Source organism: Drosophila subobscura, chromosome A (assembly GCF_008121235.1).
Source record: "Drosophila subobscura isolate 14011-0131.10 chromosome A, UCBerk_Dsub_1.0, whole genome shotgun sequence".
In the NCBI taxonomy this organism is placed as follows: Eukaryota; Metazoa; Arthropoda; class Insecta; order Diptera; family Drosophilidae; genus Drosophila; species Drosophila subobscura.
Window position 1 is genome coordinate 13,658,833 of NC_048530.1, and position 15,772 is coordinate 13,674,604.

Below are 15,772 nucleotides of genomic sequence, written 5' to 3' on the forward strand. Positions count from 1 at the left end.
GATGAAATACTGGAGTACTGTGATGTGGAGTTGGGCTCTTCATTTTTACTCTCAGTTGTACGTTCTATGCTTATGGATTTGGAGTTATCTGTACCGTATACTGGTTGAGTATTTGATTTAGTTGACTCAATTTTCCTATTATCTGCTGGTGAACGTGCAGTCCTATACGATCTTGTATATGATAAAGGGATTCTTTTGTTCAAGGGCAAGGCACTACCTCGAAGCATGGATGCCCGCAATTGCAGTTTGCTGATTTGCTTAGTAGATGATTTTTTGCCCGATTGATGGTACTTTCGTAGAGCATGCTCCTGATAGGGGTTAGATACCATTTGAATGCTGTTAACTTTTAGTTCATTTAAAACTGTATTAGAAGGTAGAGTCTTTGATATAGTTGTGTAGACGGTATTACTGGGAGTTTTCAAAAATAGAGGCAAAAGTGGTTTTGTGCATGCGAAACCTAACGTTGATCTTTTGTTGACATGTCTCTCAGGCAGCCTTAAATTTCCGTCAAAACTCCTCGTTGATAATGCATATTTTCTTTTATGGCCAACTGATTTCATCTTTGTCCTACTGAAAAATCGCTTTCCTGGCATCTTCTAAAAACACAAGTATTTTTCAATGTTAATTTATGTACTTATTGTCTCTTAATTTATTTGTTTTTCTGAAGCAAAGCCTTCCATTCAACAAGTATCAGGTATCGCACTCTCGACCACCATTTTGATAATCATTAAATATTTGATGAACTAATTCAAATTTTCAAACCTTACAAAAAAAATAATATAAGAATATGTAAGTATGTACATATATACTTATGTATGTACATACATATATACAACACTTATCTATGGATAGATACAAAAGAAATTAATTTGCTTACATTTTACTTTTAAATTGAAAACACGTTTTCATTTCATTGTTAAATTTAACTGGCGCAATGTTTGATTATCTTTTGCCAGAAATGTAACGCTAAGCTGGATGCATTTTTCAAATTACAATTTAAAATTTTAATATTTATTTTAAAGTGTATTAAATTTAATTATTGATATAATTTAAAGCCTTTTGGCGCTATAGTAAAGTTACTTATGACAAGAAAAAACTTTATATATTTATCATTTATATCACTGTGCCATATTCCAGCAAGATTTGTTCTACATCAGTCGCAGTAACAATTTAAAATGTTTAAGCTTTGCCTTTGGTTTTACTCACATGTTCACCAACTATCGAGGATCTATTCTTTTCAACAGAGCCTAGTGCCAACTTGATGTCGTGAAAGTATATTGCTAAAACAATTAGTACAAATATGAGAATGTGCATATTTATATTTAAATACAAGATCCGGGCAGCTACTAAGAGTTTCCATTCTAGTTTCTGACACATTACCAGCATGGAGAATGGGAAAAAAATGAATTCCCTATGCTTTAGCGCTATTGAAATTGTACAATTAGTTTCATTTCAAGCATATAATAGGTGAATAATCAGACTAAATAAGACTGAAATTCTACACACATGCGAGTAAGTAAAATGTTTTCTATTTGTCACACTCGAATTTTATATACGGCAACATCTATTTTATAACGTTTATGCAGCAGAAATGCCTGCGTGTGGAGTGCAACATCTTCGATTTTGAGACAATCTGTAAGAAATTTAACACACATTATTAGCCCTTCAGGGGGTCCAAATAAGTATGTGTTCACCTCTTACCTATTTCGTGTAGTTCCTTTCGCAACCATTTAAGGCACACTTCCAATGGGAAGAACAAAAGTTGCCTACGAACAAACTCAAAAATCCCCAGGGTGGCATGTGTGAGCGACTTTAACTATGATTAAAAAAATTAAAACAATTAAATAATGCTTAGCTAATGGATACATTTTGGATACTTACAACGGCAAAAACCACATAGTACACCAGTGTGGTGGGAAACAGAAATAAAATTGCTGAGAAAAATATGGTGGCAAGATAGAGTTGTCGATCCATATAATTCTGGGCTTCAATACGGCCTGCAATAAAATGTATGCAAATTAAATGCAGCTCATGTATTTTGTAAGCATATATATGTACATACGTTTTAAAATATTATATCGGTTACCACGAACTACTTGCCACAGTACGGATAATCCTTTTTTTTCCACCTTATACAGACTGCAAAGATATCCATTAGATACAATTAACGGCTTAATTTACACAATTTTAACTTACACCTTGGTGTAAATGTGGAAACAATGCGAATGCAGTGCAACTATTGATATTAGATCTGCAAGTAAAGCTATCTGGAATGTTAAGCCCAGGCATCCAAATACTCCAATGGCTAGAAAAACTTGCCGTACTATTGGCTCGATCAAATCTATTGAAGTGAAATATGAATGAGTATCAGATAGAAATACAAAATGTAATTAAAAATTTTAAAACATACCCAAAAACATGGACCACAACTGAATATGATATTTGAAACAATCGAGGAAGAAATTATTTAAATGTATATTCAATTTGAGACCAATAGGACTGCCTTCCAAAACATTCAGCAGGCTGTACAGCTGGTTTATAATGCCCTAAAAGAATGGTAAAGCTATAAACTCTGACTTTGTTCAATTTCGTGACCAACTTACATGGGATATTTGTATAAGAATGTCGCCCGGTGGGGTTACCAATGAAAACATAATAACCATCAAAAGTATACCCAGCATTCGATCTAAAGCAATATTCTTTTTCCTAGAACTATAAAGAAACAAACAAAATAATCGTAAGTATTAATAAATTAAACGGATGTACAAAAATATTCGTACCTTTTATCACAGATTAATTGCCATTCTTTAAAGTGTTTATAGACGGTCGTGTGCACCATTATGTTATTAATGAAAACATTTTCCGCTGTATATTTAAACAACTGTATGGGTGCGTCGGCTACAAGATGTAACAGGTGAAGGCCACTCTTGAGTACCTTATTGCGGGGCTTATGAGACCCGACTTCGGGCTGGACCAACCGAAAGAGCTCCAGAAAATCGCAATTGCTGCTGCCACGGCCTTCCGGTGGCTGGTCGAGTGTGTTCTCATCATGGACATACAAACCCTGCACTATCTTCTTGTGATATAGAATTATTTTGATTTTGGTAAGGTGCTCTGGGGTGATTCCTATGTACCCCAGTGAAATGTTTGGCTCGTTTCTGTCATATGTGAAGCATATGCGCATATCCAGCTGGTGGTAGATATTCTGCTGTTCTGCGCAGGTATCACTGCACAGGATAGAGCCCAGGAAACGCAAATCACTGGTTGTACCATGCTCCATCGATTTTGAATTGAAGTCGAAGTCGATAGCATCCACGACATAGTATACGACTACATTGTCCTCGTTTATTTGTACTTGTCCGTACAAATTAGTTGGTTCTTTGAGGCTAAAGTAATCGATGGGCAAGTATATCTTGATGCTCATTTTGGAACAGAGTTAAGCAAGCACAGGCACTACATCAGTAAACCTTTTAAACAAAAAACAACACAAGCCGCAACTGGTTATACATATTCCATGCGCTACTGAGAAGGTGACGAAATGTAGGCCGATTGACGTCACAAATACAAGCTAGAGACGATTGAATGAAAACAAAAGGTAAAATGAATTCTTTAATTATTATTAAATTGGGCCAGATTGAAGAAACCTTCAACCGCCCATTGACAGAACCACAAGTTATTTTTCAATAGATAATTATAATAATAATAATGTATATAAAATAGGAGTTTAACACATCGTTTATGGTTTTAATACATAAGAAATATGTAATGTAATATAATATCCCCTAATTGCCATTTCTTTAGGCTCTTTTCATCAAAATAAGATGAAATATCTTCTCACCTTATTTTTTGTTTCACCATTGACCAAATGCGAATAAAAGAATTTCTTTGCCGATTAATTTGAGAATGCACCCCTGCGATATATTCACGTGTTCTGTTTTATTTCGTTTCTCCTGATACTTTTGTGTTAACACCTTCCGACGGAATATACATTTTTCGTCGGCATTACTAAATAGTAACACTAGTTATTGTTTAAATAACAATTTATTCTTTTGCCTAAATCTAAACATGGGCTATGATGGTGAGTTCGCATTGCAAGACAACAGAAAAGCAAATCCGCACATAAACTGTATTTTCGATGCGTAAGTGTACACAAATAAAGTGTACGTACATATGCACATACAGTGAAAAAACTACAAATATTGTGCAAATGGCACCAAATTTCGCATTTCATCTGTGTTGAATACATTTAATTATGTTTTATATTGCGGCAAAGTGAAAATTGTATGCATTCCATGTGAATTTTCGCATTCTCATTTTGACCGGTGTACACATACATAAGTATGTGTGTATGCATACATATGCACATAACAATTGAAAACTATTTGTTGCCTTTAGCTTACTTTTTTGTGATTTTTTGGGTATCATTGAAAGTGTTTGTTAGTTTATAGAGTAAAGATATCTGAGGAGTTGAACAAATATTTCTAGTTATGTTTTGTGTTCATAAAATGCGCGTTTGAGTTGCACGCACACATGCATACAAACATATGTACATGCATACATACAGGCATACATATGAATCGTTTTTAGCAAATACTTTGCATCGAAACTGCATTGTTACTGGTTACTGTGATGCTGAGTGGTTTCTTTTTTCGTTTCTTATATTTTTTTTGTAGATCGTGAACGTGACCGTGACCGCGATCGTCGTCGCCATCGTTCACGCTCTCGTGACCGCCATCGCGAGCGCTCCAGGGACCATCGTCATCACCGCAATTCGCGCCGCAAGCCATCCCTCTACTGGGATGTGCCCCCACCAGGATTTGAGCACATTACTCCGATGCAGTACAAAGCAATGCAGGCCTCCGGACAGATACCGGCCAGCGTTGTCCCAGACACTCCTCAGACAGCCGTGCCAGTTGTCGGTTCAACCATAACCCGCCAGGCACGACGCTTGTACGTCGGCAACATTCCGTTTGGCGTCACCGAGGAGGAAATGATGGAGTTCTTTAATCAGCAAATGCATTTAGTTGGCCTGGCCCAAGCTGCCGGCAGTCCAGTACTTGCTTGCCAAATCAATTTGGACAAGAATTTCGCTTTCCTTGAGTTTCGTTCAATAGACGAGACCACTCAAGCAATGGCTTTCGACGGCATCAATTTAAAAGGGCAATCCCTGAAGATAAGGCGGCCGCATGATTACCAGCCTATGCCGGGCATAACAGATACTCCGGCCATTAAACCCGCTGTTGGTGAGTAAACCATGAAGCCTCTCGAAAATATTCGATTTGTAATATTTAATTGACATTGAAATATTTTGCACAGTTTCCAGTGGAGTTATCTCGACGGTGGTACCAGACTCGCCCCACAAAATATTTATTGGCGGTCTGCCCAACTATTTAAATGACGATCAGGTTAGTTTGGCTGTTTCACATATCCGAATCTCAACAATATTTACACTTGTTTGCTTACGTTCTATTCAAGGTTAAGGAACTGTTGCTCTCATTTGGAAAGCTACGTGCATTTAACCTTGTTAAAGACGCTGCAACCGGGTTATCAAAGGGGTACGCCTTTTGTGAATATGTAGACCTAAGCATCACCGATCAGGTAAGCATAGCTTAGCATTATGTTTCTGTCGAAATCGAAATGTAATTTGTGTTTATTCTTTGTAGTCAATTGCTGGCTTAAATGGAATGCAACTGGGCGACAAGAAACTTATCGTACAACGTGCCAGCGTTGGGGCCAAGAATGCACAGAATGCCTCAAACTCTAGTCAGTCCGTTATGCTGCAGGTGCCAGGACTGTCGACAGTCGTTAGTAGTGGTCCACCCACAGAGGTGCTTTGTCTGCTTAATATGGTCACGCCCGACGAGCTACGCGATGAGGAAGAATACGAAGACATACTGGAGGACATCAAGGAGGAGTGTACAAAGTATGGTGTGGTGCGAAGCGTCGAAATACCACGACCCATCGAGGGCGTTGAGGTACCTGGATGCGGCAAAGTCTTTGTCGAATTCAATTCGGTTCTCGATTGCCAAAAGGCACAGCAGGCCCTTACCGGACGCAAGTTCAGCGATCGCGTCGTTGTTACTTCATACTTTGATCCTGACAAATACCATAGACGCGAATTTTAGATAAAAACTACAACAACAAAAACTTACACTAAATCATATTTCTCACATTCACCGATGTTCAATAAAATTACACATAATAAACAACAAAAATGTATGACCCGACGTGTGTCCCACAACAAAAAACAACTTGTATTTGTATTTACCAAGTGTGAGCCATTAAGGATTTTTAAGACCTAATTTAATAACCATTGTGGCCAATCGCTGGCCATGTTTAAGGGCCGATTTAAGTTTATTGTTTTAAACAATTGTTTAATCTGTATGTTCAAAAATGGTTCGTCTTTCGTGCCTCTTCCCAATAGAAGAGCGTTGCCAAGGAGAAGGGAAACAATGTTGAAGAGTTCGCTTTGCTGTTCAGGTTTGAGAGAAAATATGGGCAAATGAGGGGAAGAAATGTGAACAATTGTAGGGAAAAGACCCCCCAAACAGTTGCTTCACTTATTTCAAAGCATAAACGTTGAGAGTTCATCCGCAAAAATCCCACTGGCCGGGATCAAAAGATCAACATTAGTTATGTTGCTTAAGTTACATTTGAATAATAATAATAAAAATACAACCAAAATCCATAGGAGCTATGGTTGCCTTCCTCCGAAGTAGCTCTTATTCTCACACAGAAAATAAATAATACGAGACTTTTGTAAAAAGAAATATTATTCATGAAAGAGAAAGAGATGGTCGCGTCGCTTGCTACTGCCATGCAACTGGGTGGATAGTGGTGGTGGTAAACTGTAGATAGAAATTACTATGTACGCAGAAATGGTGCAAAACTTATCCAAGATTAAAGAGGAACTTAAATTCTTTTCTCAAAAAATGACGATCCATACGAAATGTGAAATAAAAATCTTTGTAAAGTTAAAAGACAACTAACGCCGGTAAATCTTTATTTGGCATTAAAATAGTGTAAACATTAAACAGCATAGGGGGAGGGGGGTTTGTTTGGTTTGTACGTGTACAACGTGGATATGATTTGATATGCGTATGAGACATTCGTTAGACAGTTAAACAAAAAGTGGAAGATACGACATACACATGAAACAGGTGGAGGCGAAAATGGTACATAGGTAATAACTTAAAGAAATATAACTAGAAAATACTATACTTGAAAAAGGCTTGACTAAAAACACACAGATAAAAAATGAATTCTCTATCAATTGGCTGTAGTGTAAGTAGACATAGAATAAAATATATTGCACGGATTCTGCCGCTTTAGAAATAAGTGGGAGGGGTGGGGAGAGTGGAGAGTGCTCCAACCCTAGGCTCCTCCATCGGTAAATGCTTGAAAAAAAATGAATGTAAAATGGGGTTTTGTTCCAGAAGTATTTATCAAGTGGAATGCCCTTTAAGTTTTGTTCAGTTTGTTGTGTGTGCGCTTTTGGGATACTCCCAGGGTATGGCTGATTAGGTGGATGTGATATTTGTTATCTTAATGTTGACCAGCAATGAGGACAGTTCCAGCTCCTCGCTGAACTTATTTCTCAGTATGACACTGCGATAGCCCTGGCGCACACAGGTCAATGGATAGCAGGCCTGCGCTATGAAATGTGTCTCGGCAAACATATCCTCGTCCTGCACTTCGAAGCGGAGGATGGCGAACTGTGGATTGCGTACGGTGAACTCGCAGGCCTCGTTCCACACCGGATTGAAGCCATTCTCATTGACTTTGGTGCGATATTTGATGCCGGTATCGAAGCTGGCGCCAATGATTTCCACCACAATTTGTGGATTATTTGATTTGCCGCCGCGAAACAGATGCCTTGCCGCTATCAGGCGTATGCTAACACGCACTTCGTTCAGGCCATCGGACAGCGGATTGTTTGGATTAAAAGTTTCGAGCTTCATGAACGACGGCTTCAGGATGTAGCCACATTGGCCATTGTTCCGGAATTTGGCCTGATTCAGCTGCATGGCCTTGTCGCCCGTCTGATAGTTGAGGGCTATCATCTGAGATCCAATATTCCAGAAAGGCATGGGATTAAAGTTCGACGAGTCCAGGCGCTGTCCCTTGGGGTACACCCGGCTGATTTGGTTGCGATGATAGGAGAGAAAGAGCTGCGTGTTCTGTTGAAAGAACTGCTTCTCGGCCTTCGTTTCGGGGAAGCTGGACATCTCCTGGAAGATCCAAGAGTGCTCACGAAATGGTACACTCCGAAAGTATATTATCAGATCGGACATCTCCTTGGCCACGCGCGCCGTGCGCTCCTTTTTGCGCCGCTCTGTGGCCAGTTGACTAGCGATTAGGGCCGCCTCCTGAATGGCCTTTATCCACTCGTAGGCCGTCTCCTGATTATCAAAGCCAATCACAAACGGGTTCTGCATCGTTGGCGTTTGTATCTGCAGCTTGAATATAATGCCTGGCTCATTCGATTCAAAGAGCGAGGCGACGGCGCCGTAGATCTCAATCGAATCGGTGCGGCCATCGGTGCCTTCCTCGTTCACTGAATTGTAATCCTCCGTGGCGGCATCAATCACCTAAACAATAGGATATATTTATATATATATAAATATATATATATTAGATCCCTCACCTTAACATAGTTGGCTGGCAAATGCTTCTTTATCATGCCACCGTAGTCTCCTATCCACCACATGGTGTTGTTCCTTTGGACATTCGTGATGATGGCATGCTTGGGGAAGGACAGCTCGTCCGGCTTGTTGGCCTTGTAGCTGTACAGAGCCTTGCAGGTGACATGCTCCTCCAGGTTGGAGCCCATGTAGTTGGAGGCCCCATTGCCATCGCTCTGGCCACCACTGTGATCGCCCTGCTGCGCATGCTCGGCCAGCGCCTGTCGCAGCAGATCCTGGGACACCGGATGGCAGAGCTTCACATTGCGATACAGCGGATTTCTCGTATAATAATGGATGAGCGACACCAGCGATTCAAACTGCATGGTATCTATGGCGTACAGTCTGCCCTCCTGGATGATTCGGCAGTGCTTGATCTTTCGATTGATTGTGAACGAAATGACAAACGCATTGATGCTCTGCACCGAGGGGCGTACCAGAAACGAACCAATCTCCAGCTTGAACAGGCCCTGCTCGGCCTGCTCCTTGGTGGTATTGGGATGGAACCAGTCCTGGTCCTCATGCTTCTTCGGCTGTGGCACTGGCTCCTTAAGTATTATCGAAAACTCCGAGCTGCGCAGCATATTCTTGCGATAGTAAACAATCAGCGAGTACAGCGAATCGAATATGAAATTCTCCACCAAGTAGTAGCGAATGGAGCCGCTCTCGTGCTTCAGTTTGATGCGACAATGATTCGGTCGATTGCGACGCCAAAACGAGAGGCTATAGTCGCCCACGAATGTGGCCGATTCGCGCACCAAAAATGTTCCATCGCCCAAATGTTTATACTTTTGCAGCAGATCGTCGGCTTCTTTGCGGCCACCTGGAACAAAAAACCAAAAATAATGTGAATCATCCGGTCAATGGAATGGCATAAATAAATCTATACTAATAAATAAATGATCAATGCTGCTAATGCGCGGTAAACGGGTATTATATGGCCAATATATATTGAATAATGTTCCAATCCTTCAACCATCCTGTTACCATGCCACCCTTATTGCTCGTTTTTTCCGCTAAGTCTTAATAAATAGAGAAAAAACGAACTCGTGGCAGGGGAGTCAGTCTATAATAACTAAACGATCTGATGGGAATTCCGCCACTTGGCAACTGTGTAACTCCAAAATGGAGTTATGGAGTGGATGCCACAGATTTATGAAGTCAGAAATGCATTCGATTGAGTGTTTGATGTAACAAGAGTCTGCTGCACATTGAAATGACTTGCTGGCTGGCTTTTTAAGACGGCAAACAAGAGCTATTGCTGGCTGATCAATATCAGATACATGTCTATCTATATGTACTTGAACTGTTTCGAGTAGTTTGGGAACACAGGCCAGACGGTGTGCAGATTGTGGGTAAATTTTTAAAGTGGATATCTCCGTATCGGAAAAGAGATATGGGATTACAGATAGGCAGATAGGCAGATACAGCGAGCACAGATAGCAATAAATATGTCACTCGCATGGCACGGCAGCTCTAATTATGAAGCAATCTTTATGGCCAGCGACCGTTCCGTGCCATAGATAGTGGCTTTGGTGATATCAATCGATCGATTTAACGGACAGCGGGCAACAGATATTAGCTTCTGTGGAGCTGTGGCTCTCATCGCATTTGCGTTTTTGGTTTTACCTTCCAATTTGCCATGAAACCAGTTTTCGCCAAAATGCAGCTCGTCATTGGCCGAGGTATCCTTTTGTTTCTGTTGCATGGTGTTGTTGAGGGAACAGGAGGACGACAGGCCAAAATCATCATCCTCCGAGGTGCCATTGCGATGTGACTCGCTGATTTCCGAGGAGTAGATGAGCTCCTGTTGTGTCAACACAAACTGATAGAGATTCCAGGACTTGTCCACGGGATCCTTGAAGTACAGCAGCCCCTCTTTGAACACCTTACGCATATTATCACCCTCATTTTCACCCACGCCACCGCCCAACGATGATCGATGGGTAAGCGATGAGCCAGCACCGCCACCACCACCACCACCAGCAGCAGCGGCAGCGGCAGCGGCTGTTATGCCACCATTAGTTATGCCCACGCCGCTGAACGTCGTCTCATCGTATTGCGGCAGCTTCTTGTGCTTTAGAATTATCTTGCGCCGCAGCTGGTAGGGCGAAGGCAAATGCTGCTCATTCCGGTCACATGGCTGCGTGAGTAGCATATCGCCAAAGACCTACAGAAAACCAAAGCAAAGACAAAAAGGGGGCAGCCAGTTAGCGCATGAATCAGCCAAGGATTAGCTGTGGGGACATACCTCAATTAACGCTTGTGCCATATTTCGTTGCTGCTCTAAGGAGCAATTCTGCTCGATGGAAAGTATGACTGGGTACTCGGATGTGGTGAAGGCGTGATCCTTGATTGTCTTTACAACATCCATGAACTTGATTTTGGATGTCATTGTGTGGCCATGGAATATGTAGGGCAGATTGTCGGGGCCATTCCAACAGTCGAGCTCAATGCAGCGACAGCCCATGCGCAGGGCCCGGGCATAGGCCTCGCACGATGATTCGCTGGAGAACTGATCGCCCGTCAGGTAGGTATTGTGCGACGAGGCTATCCAGTAGGAGGAGAGCGGCAGGTTCATGTCCATGAAGATGGCATCGTACTTGCTGTTCCACAGATCGTTCTGCTTGGAGAAGAGGTAGTCGACGAACTCGGACAGCGTCAGATAGGGCTCCTGCACATCACGCTCCACATCCTGCACGAATTCGCGTATGAAGCCGGCTATGGAGCCCGCGTTGAGCTCGCCCACATTCAGATCACGCTGCTCGGTTTCCAGAAAACGCTTCAGCTCCGCGGGACGCACTGTCTGCTGATCCTCCGAGTAAGGAAATGTGCTGGAAATGGCCGTTCCACCGCACAGAATGTTGGCGAAACTTTGCGGCAGCAGAAGCTTCTGATAGAGACGCGAAAAGTCATCGAACTTGAGGTCATGCTTTCGCCGCACATCGTCGGTGAAGCACTCCATGAATTTGCTGGTGGTCATCTTGCAACTGACGCTGGCCAGGAACATTTTGAAGTCCTTGATGGTCACCTGCGTCTGGGATTGCTCCGACGATTTGGCCGAATGTGAATTAACATTCTCGATCTGATAGTACTCGCGTCGCAGCCAGCGATCAATCTGCAGCGGATAGGAGGCGTTCACTGTGTCCTTAACCATATAGCGCAGGCCACGCACCCAATTGTCGGCCTCGATCTCGGATAGAGCGACCACGGAGAAGCTCTTTAGCTTGAAGTGGTTGCCATACAGAATGACAAAGCATTTGCTGTTCTCGTAGCGCTGGCAATCGTCGGCAAAGAGGCGGAACTCCTTCGAGTGCTTGCCCACACGTATCTCACGGATCTCGCGCAGCTGTATCGCACCCTCGAAGTCGGTGCGGGGCGTATGGGCGGCCACTGTCGACCATAACAGCTGACGCGTCTCCCTGATAAGCATTAGATGGCGACGATCCGGACGCCTCTGCTTGCCGTACAGCTTCGTCACAATTGTGCCCCGCTCCAGCATGCCAATCGTCTGCTCCATTTCACCCAGCAGCGGTGCGTTCATTGCACTGAAGCAGCTCATCGTATCGTCGTTTCGTCTGTTTCTGTTTGCTGCTTTGCTTCCAAAATGTAAATCTATTCTGGCCACACGCACGTTCGCATGTACGAACGGTCCCGGACTCCGGATGTGTTTCAACAGCCTAAACCATACGACTGGCTGCTAGCTGGCTGGCTGGGTGGCTGGCTGGCTCGCTGGGAAGTTCACGTTTCGCACCACTTCCACTGCAATGAATTCAAACGGTCGTGGGGTGGCAATTGCAATGAAATCAAATGGTGGGGCCACTACTTGTTGATTTATTTTCTTTTCGGTGGTTGAGCGTAGGGTTGTCAAATATATATTAAAATACCAATAAATCGATATTTTTTTTAAATAAAAATACATTTATATAGTGATTTTTTTTTACCAAAATATGTTTTTGCGATATTTTTTGATACTTCAAGTTCGGTAGCTAACCACAGGATCTAAATAAATATATAGGGTATATTGTATTTGTGCACAAAAGTGGATGTATGTATCGCACAGAAGAAAATGTTTCCGACCCCATAAAGAATATATAATCTGTTGTTAGAGGTATTGATCAGCATCAATAGCCGCAGAAGTGGTGGTTTTTGTGAGGTGTGAGGTGTGCAAGATGGAAATAATTGAATAAGTCAAATTAAACACAGAAAAGTGGAATAAGGATTGAAGATGTTAAAAACATATGTTAGGTTTCTGTTTTCTTTATGGGAGCTATTTATTTCGGCTGCGCACGGAATTGAATTTTAACAAATATATTTTGTTTTTATTTATATATAATCGCTACAGCGAAATTGGTTGGTCGCAGATGATGAGTCCGCATTGACCAGGTACTTCAGTTTATGTTGAATATTATAAAAAGTTACTGAAAATTTTGAACTCAAAACAGAGTTGTTTGCCGAACGAACACTAGAAATAGAATGTTGTAGCAAATATAAAGAGAAAAAAAATATCAAATATATCGCTATTTTGGCAGTGATTTATTTTATATTTATATCTTTTTTTTAATATCTGTCAACCCTACCTTTAATGCGTACGAAGCAGTGAATCTTAACATATTTTCCGCGATTTTGGTGTTCTATTTAAAATTACTAGCTTGCAAAGACTTTTAACACTGAAACAATAGTTTAATCCGTTTGAAGAATCAATTTGAAGTATTTTAAATACTAATTGTTATTGGTTTGTCTACCATATGACCTTATACTTTACAAATTCAAACATTCAAATCACCCCTTGTAGAAGCAAGGAAGCTTTGTATACAGTATGTAAGTGTATGTAACATGAAGAGACACATGTATGTTAACTGATATAAAAATGTTTGAAAAACTTCCCGCGCCACCAAAGAGATAAGAAATTCTATTATTTTTCTGAAAGGGAGAGAGAATGGGAACATAAATAAATATTGGAATGAGCTTGGAATGGTTTGGGGTACAGTTCTTTTTCTACAGTTCTTCTTGGGGCTAAACCCCGATATATCCGCCAGATATTGTTATTGTGTGTGGAGTTCTCCATACAAGGATTCTCCACAAGATTTTTTGGTTTTCACGACTTTCTTTTCTTGGATTGTTTCCAAAGTAGTGTCTTGATTGCTGGTAATTACAATTACAATATACAAAATAAATGGACAAACCGATAAATTCATTTTTTGGGGCAATCGAATACGATGTAACAGCGCATGCCTCCCAAATATATATATGTATATATATATATCCAATGGGTTTACCGGCAAATATATTAATTTCCAATTCCTATAATTAATGGCATTACCTTTGATTTTTCCTGTTTTTTCATTTATCTGCCATCATGTCGATAATCTTTTAGGTGATGCAGTGCTGCAAAGCGTGGGTGCAGTGCTGGGAAACGGTTGAGTTTCAAATGTAATTTTAAAAATTCAATTTGCTGCAATTGGAAATATTAATAACTGTGCAATAATGAGACTCTAAATGCATAATTTTAGTAACCAAATAATATATATATATATATATATTTGCTTTAGGTTTATAAACATCAAGAACTCTGCTCATTGTAAATATTTTATAAACTAACAAAAATAAAATAAAATATATTTATATGTGGTATGGCACATGTATATTTGACCATTTCTTTTTTGGAGCAGGTGCCTGGTATAGTGTCTCCTTGTTTAAATTCATCTGTTGTTTGTAGTTATTTGACGGCTAAAGCCGCTTATTATCAGCATTGAATGTTTCTTTGTATGTGTCTTTTGTTGTTGTTGTCGTGGCTCTCATATGAAAAGATTTCGCTGCTGGTCTTGCTATTGCGCGACTGTATCGCCGTTGCTGTCAGCTTTGCGCTTATGTGCAGACCGACGCTTGGCGGTAGGACTCCAGTCGAGGGCATGATGTACGGTTGCACGGACTGTCAGTCGAATGGGCCCACCAACAGAACTATTGCTTTCAGGCTGTGAGATTTCCACATCCACATCCTCAGGCGAGGCACGAGCCGGCGACGGCAGCATGGTTGATTGGCTGCATGGTTGATCCATGGGCTGCGAGGACAAGACCTCCAGCTCGCTCTCGTAGCGGGCACGTTCGGCTACTCGAGGGCTGAGGCGGCGTTTGCGCTCCTCGTGCTCGCTGTAAGAAATTCAAGAAATGAGTGCACATCACGTGTGGAGTCTTGTATGTAATTCACACACCTTTCGGTTTCGGAAGTGCTGGAGCTGGAGCTGGAGCTGGAGCTGGAGCTGTCCATATCGTCAATATTTTCCGGCTGCATATTTGGATACTACCAGTGCGGAATTTCGTGATATTTTTGAATGAAATCAAATAAAAGTTACCAGTTCGAAAATGTTCACACAACAATTATTATTCAAAACTAATATCCGAAGCAAACAAAAAACAAAAAAAAAGAAATATTTAGATCCGTTCTCGACGATTTACAAAATTGGAATGAACTAAATCCTGGCTTTGCCTACGACCCCAACAATTTCACAAGTCGGAGACTACTTAGATGGGGAATTGTTGTGTTTTTTCAAAAGGAAGTGTTTTTGTTTTCTATCAACTTTTGAAAACTGAGTACTGCCACAGACACTTACCATTTCAACTAATGCTAGCCACAGGAGTTGGCACTCCTCTTGGTGTCGGATCGCAACTATTGAGCAATGGTTCATATTCGTCACATATTCTCGCCGCCTAAAAGTCTGAGGGTAAGAAGGGCAGCTCGGTCTGCCAGGTGAAAGGCGTGGACAGCAGTTCTACTCCTTAGCAGTAATCTATCAGCAGATCTGTGAATAATATTGATTGTCTAGTCAACCCGCTGCTACCCTTGGCTGTGGCTGCTAATACATCAAATTGTTTGGGCCCCGAACCCATAGACACTCGTAATTATCATCGAGTGAACTTGATATGCCAGCAACATGCTTCCAGTCTCCGAATGACTTCAACTCCAACTCCAACTCCAACTCTGACTCTGCAATTAAACTTTCCCAACTGAATAATTCGGTCTAAAACTATCCATACGACTTAGTGGATGTGAGGGATATCCGAATTCATGTAATTGAGTGTAAACTTGT

The 15,772-nt window shown here is 41.3% G+C and overlaps 4 protein-coding genes across 4 annotated transcripts; 1 reads left to right on the forward strand and 3 right to left on the reverse strand.

The window, feature by feature from the left end:
• Positions 1–1,060: 1,060 nt before the first annotated feature.
• Positions 1,061–3,541, reverse strand: LOC117895377. Its single transcript, XM_034802989.1, has 8 exons — positions 2,781–3,541; positions 2,604–2,712; positions 2,411–2,546; positions 2,197–2,341; positions 2,063–2,139; positions 1,882–1,997; positions 1,702–1,816; positions 1,061–1,633 (listed from the first exon to the last, which is right to left on the reverse strand). The coding sequence occupies exons 1-8, from the start codon at positions 3,422–3,424 to the stop codon at positions 1,536–1,538; spliced, it is 1,440 nt and encodes a 479-aa protein (XP_034658880.1). The 5' UTR covers positions 3,425–3,541; the 3' UTR covers positions 1,061–1,535.
• A 382-nt stretch (positions 3,542–3,923) lies between these two features.
• LOC117895378 (splicing factor U2AF 50 kDa subunit) lies at positions 3,924–6,148 on the forward strand. The gene is made up of 5 exons (XM_034803001.1): positions 3,924–4,078; positions 4,674–5,243; positions 5,317–5,405; positions 5,476–5,598; positions 5,664–6,148. Exons 1-5 carry the CDS (start codon positions 4,066–4,068, stop codon positions 6,123–6,125), a joined length of 1,257 nt encoding a protein of 418 aa, XP_034658892.1. The 5' UTR covers positions 3,924–4,065; the 3' UTR covers positions 6,126–6,148.
• Positions 6,149–6,969: 821 nt separating this feature from the next.
• LOC117903688 (1-phosphatidylinositol 4,5-bisphosphate phosphodiesterase gamma-1) lies at positions 6,970–12,536 on the reverse strand. The gene is made up of 4 exons (XM_034816027.1): positions 10,936–12,536; positions 10,314–10,854; positions 8,648–9,507; positions 6,970–8,591 (listed from the first exon to the last, which is right to left on the reverse strand). The coding sequence occupies exons 1-4, from the start codon at positions 12,244–12,246 to the stop codon at positions 7,521–7,523; spliced, it is 3,783 nt and encodes a 1,260-aa protein (XP_034671918.1). The 5' UTR covers positions 12,247–12,536; the 3' UTR covers positions 6,970–7,520.
• Positions 12,537–14,338: 1,802 nt separating this feature from the next.
• On the reverse strand, positions 14,339–15,111 carry LOC117903692. Its single transcript, XM_034816030.1, has 2 exons — positions 14,897–15,111; positions 14,339–14,834 (listed from the first exon to the last, which is right to left on the reverse strand). Exons 1-2 carry the CDS (start codon positions 14,974–14,976, stop codon positions 14,513–14,515), a joined length of 402 nt encoding a protein of 133 aa, XP_034671921.1. The 5' UTR covers positions 14,977–15,111; the 3' UTR covers positions 14,339–14,512.
• Positions 15,112–15,772: the final 661 nt, after the last annotated feature.